The sequence below is a fragment of the Leptopilina heterotoma genome, unplaced genomic scaffold (genome assembly GCF_015476425.1).
Source record: "Leptopilina heterotoma isolate Lh14 unplaced genomic scaffold, ASM1547642v1 Lhet_103, whole genome shotgun sequence".
Classification (NCBI taxonomy): Eukaryota; Metazoa; Arthropoda; class Insecta; order Hymenoptera; family Figitidae; genus Leptopilina; species Leptopilina heterotoma.
The window spans coordinates 1,337,694-1,349,894 of NW_025110818.1; the positions used below are offsets into that span (position 1 = coordinate 1,337,694).

A 12,201-nucleotide genomic window follows, 5' to 3' on the forward strand; every position below is an offset into this window, starting at 1 on the left:
TTAAAATACTTAATGATTTTATCACTCGGTCATCTTTAATTATTATAAAACACGAAGAAATCGATCACTCCGAGTCTTCGACTCGGAGCAATCGATTTCTTCATGTTTTATAACAATAATTTTATCAGTTGTTTTATTTAAAAAAAAAGTTTGAATTTGAGATTTTTGAAAATCTTAATTCCTATGGAAAAGTAATAATAATTAAATATTTAAAATATTTAAAAAAGAAATTATTGTTTTCGAATAATTTTACAATTAAAGATATGGGCATATCTCTAGAACCTTTAACTTTTCAATGAGAAAAAATTTGTTAATTTTTTATTGAGCACAGTATTGAAACTCTGTCTACATAAACTTTAAGAAATAAGCTTTCAAAATATCCAAGTGGACAGATAAAATGATTCGTCTTCAAAAAGTTATAAACTATTTAAAATTGCGAATTATTTTTAACGTGCAACAAAAAAATATTTAACAGGTGTTTGTTTTTTAGAATCGAAAACAGTTGAAAGTAATTAACTGAGGGGTTATAATTTATAATATAATAATTATATTATTATATAATATATTACTTTTGTATTTATTATATTATTACTAGTCATTAACATTACTTTTCTTTTATTTTTTGTTTGAATTACTAAAAAATTAAAATGGTTTTTATTTTAAAAATAGATTTTAATTAAACTGAATTGTAAAAATATGAAATTATAATGTATAAAGTTTACCTTGCAATTTCCAGATACATTTTATTTAAATTTAACACTCATAAACTTTCCAATTTCTATTCATTTTTTTCTATTTTTCTTTTTTCTTATATATCTTATTTTTTTCGATCATTTATTCTGTCTAAAAAATCAAAATATAAACATTGAAACTTAACCTTCAGTTTTATTTATTAACAGTTTCTATAAAAAAGTGAGAATCGACAACTTCATACTTAACAATTTCTTTTCTAAAAACTTTTGGTTGATTACGGTCGACCGTAATTGACAAATATTTTTACATTATCTTTGCAATAAAGTATTTTTTCTTGAAGCACATTCACGGGATGTTAAATGGCACATGCGAAAATATTTACAAGTACTTTTAAAATACTTTTATTTGATTTTCGTGGAGTATCACTCGAATTACGGTCGTTTTCAAATTTTGTACGCGCGTGTTTTCTGTTATTTAAATTACAACAGTTTTTTGAAGACACGAGGCACATCAATTTACTATGTCTCAAAATAATTCTAATAATTTGAACTTTTATTTCCCGTAAGTCATTTTGATGTGCCATTTGTCTTATTAATGAAAAATGATAAATATCTCGATTACGATCAAAAAGGTTAAAAGTGAGGGACAACGTTTGAAAGCTTATAACTTTTTTCAAAATTAACAAATTTTTAATTTTCATACGGAAAAGTGTTCACTGTTTAATTAACTTTAAAAAGATGCGTCTTAGAATTAGTAACTCTTATTCATTACAAAGTTTTATCGTTTAACCCATCCGAGAGTATGGTTAGGGACAAGTAGATATTGTAAAAAATCGGGCACTCAGATTGGAATAATTATTGATATATTTAATAAATTAATGTAAAACCTTTTGGAACTGATTCATCTTATCAAGCTTTAATATTTCCAACAAAAATAAAGTAAAAAGTTATTGAAATTATCGAAATATATGCGAGGGACATGAAAGTTAAAGGTTCCAGAGATATGCCCATATTCGTAAATAAATTTAACATAACATTTTTTTCAATAAAATGTTTTCCCTTATTTTCTAAAAATTCAAAAATTTTCAGTTTCATTTTCAAATAAATTTTCTAATTGACAAATATAATTAAACATTTTTTTCCTTTATTTTTAAAAAACTTTGAATTTTATTAAAGCAATTGAAATTAAGAAATAAAATTGATGCAAATTATTTCCTTGTGAAAATTGAAAATTTTCTTCAAAAATATTAAGAAACGGAAATATCTAATGTTTTTCATTCCAAAAGAAAAAAATGAGTTTGTAAACAATATTTTTAATGAGAAATAAAAATTATTCATAAAATGGGAATATTTCCTACTTCTTAATAAAATTTTTTTAACAATTAACAATTTTCTAGTATTTTTTATAAATAAAAAGAAGAATAATTTGCATAATAATTTAGACCAGTCAAACGAAATTTGTTATAGAAGAAAGCATATAACAAAATGGGTATATTTTTTATTTGTTAATCATAATTTTTTTTTAATTTTCTAATTTGTAATATTATTTTATTATATATCATAAAAAAATACCTGCAAATTTTCAATTTGTCAAACAATATTTAAAAAAAAACAAAAGCATACACAGAAACTAACTTCAAATTACGGACAGAATGAATGAAAGAATACGGAGATTAATTTTACTGTATGTACTACATTTTTAGTTCGGTAAAATTTATTATATTTAGTTTCGTAAACTTTTCCTAATTTGATTCTCTAAATTAGAAAAAGGCGAACGATTTGATTTCAGAAATAAAGAAAAAGATGATCAGTTTGATTTTAAATCTCAGAAAAAGATGATAATTTCAAGAATTAAAAAACAAGACGATAAATTTGATTTTTGGGCATTTACTTTATTTACAATTATGATATTTATATATGCTACTGTACAACAATAACTTGTGTTGTAATCATGTTCTAAATTCTATGACAAGCATAAGTCGTTTTAATATTTTACTGTCATGAACGTTGTAAATTCACTCACTGTTTTTCTTTTAATTTATCAATACACAGTACAATAATAAAGCAACAGTTAGATTTTCTTTCCTTGTAAATTTTTTTTCTTTTTTTTTTGACAAAAATATATAAAAACGGAGACAAAATTTAAATATTATCAATTCTCTTTAAATGCATATTAATCAAAGCAACTATTTTGTAAAAAAAAACAATTTGAAATTAATAAATTATATAAATATTGTACACATATACGAATTCTGCAATCGAAACTACAAATAGAATTTTAAAAAATTTTCTCTATAACAATAAACAATTGTGCTCTGCACAAATATAATTATTTTTTCAATTTTGACTTTGTTTTGTGGGTGAAATTTCGAACGTTTATTATCAACGATTGGAAGAAAAAAAATAGTTTTTAGACAAAAAAAGGTATTTTTTGTTCAGAATTATTTTTATATTTTTTTGTAAGTGTTTTTTACTTTTTTTTGCATTTTTTTGTGGGGGGGGGGGATTTCCTTTAAGTTTTCTTTTAAGTCGATGAAGAATCATTGGGAAAATTTTCTTAGGAGAAAAATTGTAATAGACAAATATTTTTTCTTCTATTTTTGTTGATTATAATCGTTGTAAATTTCACCAACGTTAGATTAATATAATTTGCAAACCTCTTGACAAGGTTTTTTGATTTTCTTTCTCTCGAAATAATTTTTTTTTTAGGGAAATTTATTCCAACAACAAAAATTTATATATCACTTTTTTCTTAAAAAAGTTTGGAGTAATTTTCAAAAAAAAAGGATTTTTTTTTATTTGCCAAGTCTCTCGAACATAATCAATTTCTCTTTAAAGCTCTTGGTATCGGTTGACACCTCCGATATGTTTCCATTAAGCATATTCTGTAAGTCCTCGTCATTTTTATTCGATAGTAAATTGTTAAAGAGCATTTTGTTATCTTCAGGTTTCACTAGTGGTGACGTTGGAGGTGAGGTTTGATTTTTCTTCAAAAATACATTAGTTCCACGTTGATTGTTGCCATTATCACTTGCCATTTGTGTCACTATCGTGATAGCCAATAATTGATGTATGTCGAGATTTTCCTTTGATTCAGACGATTGTCTCCAATATGATTTGTCATTAGAGATCACAGAATTATTTTCTTCATTACCATCGGCGTTCGCCGATTCCTCCGTCGACGTACTGTCAAACAATGGGTCCTGAAATTAAACAGAAAATTTAGAAAATGTACCTGAAGTTTTTGCTTCGGAAAAAAATACTTTCGTTCGTTTGAATTCGGAATTACAAATTTCCGATTCGGAACTATTTTGAGGCAGGGTTGCCACAAAAATTTAATTTTGTTTTTTAATGACTTTTCCTTGATTTTCAGACAAAAATTTTTTAAAATAAATATTTAATCATTATTATTTTTCCGTAGAAATAAAAATTTTTCAAAACATTCAAATTCAAACCTTTTGAAATTCAATACTGTAACTTCTTCAAAATTATTTTCATCATTTCAATTCAATTATTATTTTCTACAATTTTTAACTAAAATTCTTGTTTAAATCAATTGTTTTTAATAATTTTTCAAAAAGTTCATTGAGAATTTTCAAATCCATTAGTTTACAATTCAATTTTATGAAATTTCAATTATTCTGCAATTCTTCAATTAAATATATATGAGAAAATAAAAACTTGAAATAATTTCAAAATAAAATTCAATTAATTTTTCAAAAAAATTAATTCTACAAAATAGTTAAAATAAAAACTATGATATGATTCAGCTTTTCAAAGATTTTAATTTAAAACCTTTTAAAAATTCAATTATTACTAAAAATTCGTGCTATAATGCCTTTAATATTTAATTATCTAAAATTTTAACTATAAAATTCATTTTTAAATCAATTTTCATTAGAAAATTCTGCGAGAATCCAATTATATAAATACAAAAATAAATAATTTATTGAATAATTGAATGTTTCTTAAAATTCAATTCTCGTAAAGAATTTTATCAACAAATTTTGAAATAATTAAATTCTTCTGACGAATTGTATAAAAGTTTTTAAGAATAATTATATTTTTCGAGAAATTTGACTAAAATTGTATGAAAAATAATTGAAATTCTGCTATGAGTTTTATTATTTATGAAAATAATTAGATTCCTAAATAAAATTATTAAAATAGTAGATTTTTTTATTGAAAATGATTGAATTGAGGATAATTTTTTAATATAATTGAAACTTTGAGCATGAATGTTATTAAAATTTTTTAAATTAATTAAATTTCGAAGAAGAATTTTATTATTTATAAAGATAAATTATTATGAATTCCTGCAAAAAATATTGTTATTTATAAAAAAATTAAATGTCTGCTAAGAATTTTATTAATTTGGAAATAATTGAATTGTCAAGAATTTTATTAAAATTTTCGAAATTAATTGAATTCTTTCGAGGAATTTAATTAAAATTGTATTGATAGATTTCAATTCGCATAACAAATTTAATCAATATTTTTAATAATAATTGGATTTTTTTTAGAAATTTTATTGAAATTGTGTTGAGAATATAATTCAATTACTGCAAAAAATTTTATTAAAGTTTCTGAAAACAATAAATAATAATAATTAATTAGTAAATTTTTTAATAATTGAATTTTTGTAATTTTGAATCTGAAATTATTCCAGAATTAAAATTAATATTTGAAAATAACTTTTTTTCAATTTGCATAATAAATGAAACACCGTGATTCGCGCGTGACAACAAATTTTTAAATAAAAGACACCTTTCAACAAATTTTAATAGAATTTTTTAAAATATTTACATTTTTTGAGAAATGCGATTAAAATTGAATTAAAAATAATTGTAATTTTGCAATGATTTTTATTATTTATGAAAATAATTGAATCTCTGCAAATAAAAAAATTTCTTATTTATGAAAATATGTAATTTTGTTTGCGTAGAATTTCATTAAAAATTTTTTAAATAATTAAATTTTTTTGACAAATTTTATTAAAACTGTAGAATTTAACTGAAATGTATTTTTAATTCAATTATTTAAATAAATAAAATAATTTATTGAATAATTGAATTCTCATAAAGAATTTTATCAACAAATTTTTAAATAATTGAATTCTTTCGACGAATTTTAATAAAAGTTTTAAGAATAATTACACTTTTCGAAGCATTCCATTAAAGTTTTATTCAAATTCAGCATTGAGTTTTATTATTTATAAAAATAATTGAATTCCTAAAAAGAATTTTATTACTTATGAAAATAATTGAATTTCTGCAATCATTTGTAATTTCTCCAAAATTCAATTCTTTTTAGTGTTTTTATCTAAAATTTTTCTATAAATCCATTATTTTCAATACTTAATTACATATGTATTAAAAAATGTAACTGATTTCAGTAGAAGAATTATTAAAATTTGTGAAAAATCTAAGTCTTTAAAATTTCTAAGTAATTAAATTATTTCAAAACTGAAATTTTAAAATTCAAAAGTTTGAAATTTTTGAAGTAAAATTATTCATTAAATAATTTCTAAGTAATAATTCTCTAGTAGTTCTTCAAGAATTAAGTTATTTAAAAAGAAATTATTGTCAGAAATAGAAAAAATTGAAGGTTTTGTAGAATTCGTATTAGAATTCGTGGTAATTTTATGAGGCAAACAAAAAAGGTATCAAAATTCAGAATTTTGTTATAAATTCTAAAATTGAAATTTTTCCAGTACTTTTAATAAAAATTCCCGATTTTTCCCTGAATTCCCTGACCCGTGGTAACCCTGTTGAGGTTGTACAAAAAAAACTTACGGATTTATCCCCCCGGTCAGTGGCATTATCCATGATTTCATTCTCCCTTCTATCTTGTTCGAGATCCTTTTCTAAACTATCGAGAGTCTCTGTACTGTCGGAGGATTTATTTCTTCTATCGGAACCGAGAGTATCAGTGCTTCCAAGTTCCGAACTTTCCGATGACTTTTGAAGTCTTGGCTTTGGAACAGGAGTTGGTCGTCTCTCTTCGCATTGTGCAATGATTGGCGATGAATCGACGAGATTTTTACTTGGAATTCTCTTGGGTGGTCTTCTCACTCGTCGACTTTCTGGTATTTCGTCGAGTTCAGGATTATCGGAACTTTCCGACGAACGCCAAAAGTTCTTTTTAAATTCCACGTCAACATCCATTGGTTTCGTTTCCACAGCTTCGAGTCTATCAAAACTATCCGTGGATTCGGAAAATAGTTTGCAACGCGTTCTCCTGTCCCGCGAGAGATTTATATCCGAAGCGCTACATCTTTTCTGTAGTGAAACTATTTCCTCGGACTTTTGATGATGACCGAGTGCCTCGAAGTTCTCGGTTGACTTAGACATCACTTTCGCCGCGGACCTGGAAATTATTTTCGATTACACATTTCTTTTTCTGTTTTTATTTTTTCTATTAATATAATTACTATTAATTGAATATTACTTATTGAATATTAATTATTAAAAATTACAATTTTTGATTTGTTTCTGTTTTTTTTTTAGAAATTTACCTGCGTGGTCTGAAATCAAAGCTACTGCGACGACGTTCGATAGAATCGTCACTAGTGAGAGCGTCGATGACTTCCAAACTGTCCGAAGATTTTGAGACTCGATCGATGCTCTTTGAAATTGGATTCAAAAATCGTCTCGTCGACGATTTTTGTTTCGTCTCCTCATTCTCGACGAGTTTGTCGAAACCCTCCGTCGATTTGGAGAACCATGGTAACGAATTTTCGAGACTGTCAGGAGACTTGGAGAGTCGATTTGAAGACGATCTTCGCCGTGGTAATTTAATTTCCATCTTCTCCAAAATGTCCGAACCTTTCGAAGTTCGATTAGAAGGCCTGCAAGTAGAAAATAGAATTAAATTAAAATATTTATCTTTACGATCTTTATTAAGATTTTTATCTTAATCGTCAAAGAGTCTCTCCTTTCTTAATTGATCTCATTAATTTTAACTTCCAACAATCTTCGTTCAGAATCTCATCTTCTAATCTTCTTCTTTGGCTACAATTTTATTTTCTATTTTACAGGGCTCGAACTATAAATCCGTAAATGTCGTAAAGTCAGTTTTTTTTTTAAAAAAGGTCCGTAAAGTCCGTAATTTGATTGAGAAAAGACGAAAAGTTCGTAAATTGTACGATATAATTCGGAGAATTTTAAAGAAATTACAAATTATTGCAGAAATTCAATTATTTTCAAAAGTAATATAATTCTTCGCAGAAATTCAACTATGTTCAAAAATTTTTAAAAATTCTCGTCGAAATTTCAATTATCTTTAGAAATAATTAAATTCTTCTCAGAAATTCAATTTAATTTCAAAAATTTTAATAAAATTCTTTGCAAAATTTCAATTATTTTCAATTCCTGAATTCAATGATTTTTAATATCTACTATTTTAATAAAATTTGACAAAAGAATTTAATTATTTCAAAAAAATTTAATAAAGTTCTACGCAAACCTTTAATTATTTTTATAAAATAATAAAAATTCCACAAGAATTAAATTATTTACAAATTTTTTATAAATTTGTTCGCAGTCGTTCAATTATTTTTATAAATAATAAAATTTTTACAAGAATTCAATTATTTTTATAAGTAATTAAACTCATAGCGGAATTTCCATTATTTTAAATACAATTTTAATCTTATTAAACTTGTAATCTTACATTAAACAATTTTAATGTAATTATTCTTAAAAATTTGATTAAAATTCGTCGAAAGATTAAAAATTTGTTTATAAAATTCTTTATGGGAATTGAATTTTAAGAAACATTCAATTATTCAATACATTATTTATTTTTGTATTTAAATAATTGAATTCTAGTAGAATTTTCTAATAAAAATTGATTTAAAAATGGATTTCAGTAAAATTTTTAGATTATAATTGAATATTAGAAGCATCAGAGTGTGAATTTTTAGAAATAATTAAATTTTGAAAAGGTATCGAATTAAAGTTTTTGAAAATCTGAATTTTTCATATTTTTAACTAACAATTCTGTGGAATTAATTTTTTATGAGAAAGTTTAATTGCAGATTTTTTTGAAATTATTTTAAGTTTTTTATAATATATTATATGTAATTTAAGAATTTACGAATAATTGAAATTTTGTAATATTGAATTGTAAACAAATGAATTTGTAAATTCTCAAAGAACTTTTTCAAAAATTATTAAAAATAATGGATTTATAGAAGAATTTTAGTTAAAAACACAAAAAAAAAATTAATTTTGGAAAATTTACAAATTATCGAAGAAACTAGCAAAAACTGACGCGCGCGAGCGCGCGTGCATTTTTTTTCATCGTTTTATTTTAAATAATTAAAACTTTATTTTTTCAGCGAATTTGAACCATTATGATGTCACAATTTTTTAGCAAATGCTGTGAAGAAATTGTGACGTCATTATGGTTCAAATGCCATTAAAGAAATTATTTCATCTTCTATTAATTAATATATTTTTGCATTTTCTTTTTTTATATAAATAAATTAAAATTTTTATTTATTAATTGAAAATATCTGTTCGCAGTTTATATTTTTTTTTTGTTTAATATTTTAATAATTTTATGTTTTAATATATGGGGCATTCCACGCCAAGTCGGACACCTTTTGACTTTTGCATCTCCGATTTTTTTCAAATATTTTTTTTCTTTTAGTGCTGGTTGAAAGGAACTTCCATGATTTTTTTCAAATTTTTTCATGAAGTAATTTAAGAGATCTGGGTTTTTGAAAAATCACGTTTTTTACATAAATTTTTTTTTTAAATGCTTATAACTCGGACAAAAATTGATCAAATTGGACGTTCGATATATGAAAATTTTTGTTTTTACACGTAGTTTTTGATAAAAATATTAAAAAAAAATTTTTTTTTAATTTACCAAAAAAATTTTAAATTTTAAAAATAAAATTTAATTTTTAAGAATGTATGTATCGATCGATTTTTTTTAAAATTTTTTGTAAGAAACTGGTACTAAATTAAGAATTTTTAATCCTTGTCTGATTGTGGGCAAACGATGGGATCTATTTATTTTGAAATTTTTAATTTTTGTAAAACGGTAGGTAGCCAAATGCCTAACTTGCAATTTGATCAAATCACTTTTTTAAACAGTAAGAAGGTTAAGTTCGGAGAGACTCAGTCTGAAAACAGTTTTGGTTTGAAAAATTTGCGTGATTTGGTCAAATGTCAAGTTACGCATTTGGCTACCTACCGTTTTCACTGCGTATACAAAAATTAAAAATTACAAAATAAATAGATCCCATCGTTTGCCCACAATCAGACAAGGATTAAAAATTCTTAATTTAGTACCAGTTTCTTACAAAAAATTTTGAAAAAAATCGATCGATACATACATTCTTAAAAATTAAATTTTATTTTTAAAATTTAAAATTTTTTTGGTAAATTAAAAAAAAATTTTTTTTTAATATTTTTATCAAAAACTACGTGTAAAAACAAAAATTTTCATATATCGAACGTCCAATTTGATCAATTTTTGTCCGAGTTATAAGCATTTAAAAAAAAAATTTATGTAAAAAACGTGATTTTTCAAAAACCCAGATCTCTTAAATTACTTCATGAAAAAATTTGAAAAAAATCATGGAAGTTCCTTTCAACCAGCACTAAAAGAAAAAAAATATTTGAAAAAAATCGGAGATGCAAAAGTCAACAGGTGTCCGACTTGGCGTGGAATGCCCCATATATATAAATATATTTTTTCTATTAAAATAGCAATTCTTTAAAATGATTATTATTATTTTTAAGGGTATTTTAATTATTATTATGACGTTATAATGTTTTAAATAAATTTAAAAAATGGAAATGCTGGAAAGAATGAAAAATACATTTTTTTTAGAAATATAAAATTATTCAATTAACATCTTCTATCTTTATATCTTCTCTCTATATTAATATCTTCTTCTTCTTCTATCTTCTTTGATTTAGTTGTAATTTACTTTTTTGTTTCCTATCTTCTTTAATAATTTTATGTTTCAATATTTTTAATTTTAATTAAAATTAATATATTGAATTTCATTTAAATTCTTGCAAAAAATTTGAGAATCATTGAATTTCTTCAAAAAATGTCATTATTTATGAAAATAATTCAATTTTCGCTAAAAATCATTAAATCAATTTTGGAAACCCTAATTAAATTTTTCTGAAGAATTATTTTTTATTTTTTGTTTAATAATTGTGTTTCTTTAATAATTTTAATTGGATATTTTTAAAGTAATTTAAATTTATGAACAATTTTTTTCAAGTTTTTAAAACTAATTTTTAAATTTGTAAATTTAGTTGAAACATCTATTGTTTACATTTATCCCTTGTTTACAATTACCCCAAATGGCCCTAATTGTAAATTGATTGTTTTGTTGATTTTTGAATTTTATTTCGGAATAATTCAATTTTTTATTATGTATTTTTCATGATTTGAAGACTTTATATAGTCTTTAAAAGACTTGATAGTATTTAAATAGTTGAAATGAAAGGCGGTGCCTAAAGTATTTTTTTTAAGTTCATTATTTTTTTTTCTTTTTAGAAAATCTATTTTCTATAATATTGTGTTAAAAAAAACGTTAACATTTTATATTTTATTTGAACAGAAGATAACGATAAGTTTAATTCTTGCAAAAGAAAGCACTTATAAGTTAATTCTACACACAAACACACACAGAAATACGTTTATTTTTTACGTAAGTGCCAATAAATTAATTTCAATTTTTTATTTAAAATGAAATAATTTAATTTTGAATTAATTGTATTTTTGATATTTGAATAATTAATTATTATTTTGAACAATTACATTTTTCAATGATTTCAAAATAATTAAATTTTTATTAAAAACAGAATAATTTATTTTTGAATTAATTAAAATTGTTTGATTTATTTTTGAATAATTAATAATTGACTTTTGAATTATTTAAAATTCAAATATTGTAAAAAATTAATAAAATATTTAAAAAAACAATTTATTTTTAACATAATAAAAAAAGTAATTTATTAAAATACTAAATTCAAATAGATTTTGAATTGCAATTATTTTTAAAAATAAATAAATTTTTTGTGTAAAATCATTTTTTTAAAATTAATTAAAATTTGAAACAATTGAATTTTTTTTTTTCATTTTTGAAAAATTAATTATTTCGAACAATTTTTTAAACATAAAAGAACCAGGAGCTATTATCACTCATAATAGCAATCAAAAAAAGCACACACTAAAGGGATCGCTCTTCCCAAAAAATTTAGACTCTAGATCCTGCACTGTATAAGTTAATAATTGAAGATTAATTAAATTTTTGAAAAATTAAATATTAAAAAATTAATTATTTTGAATAATTAATATTATTGAATAGTAATTTACGAAAACGACCAATGTAATAAAATTTAGAACGATATTTTTTATTGATTCAGGAAAATTGAATTTTTTAATTAAAATTAATAATCGTTGAAAATTAAAAATAATACAACTTTTATTGACAATTCGATATTTCAGTTTTTTTAGATTTTAAAAA

The 12,201-nt window shown here is 22.7% G+C and overlaps 1 protein-coding gene across 3 annotated transcripts in view; it reads right to left on the bottom strand.

Annotated features, from left to right (window-relative positions):
• Positions 1-2,563: 2,563 nt before the first annotated feature.
• The window catches only part of LOC122501330 (dentin sialophosphoprotein-like), a 172,580-nt gene continuing 162,942 nt past the window's right edge, over positions 2,564-12,201 (bottom strand). For all 3 annotated transcript variants that reach the window (XM_043610729.1, XM_043610712.1, XM_043610721.1), the window contains 3 exons: positions 7,210-7,542; positions 6,488-7,061; positions 2,564-3,895 (listed from right to left, as the gene is read on the bottom strand). In XM_043610729.1, the coding sequence (XP_043466664.1) occupies positions 3,488-3,895; positions 6,488-7,061; positions 7,210-7,542 (1,315 nt within the window). In that variant the 3' untranslated portion in view covers positions 2,564-3,487. The remainder of the gene's footprint in view (positions 3,896-6,487; positions 7,062-7,209; positions 7,543-12,201) is intronic.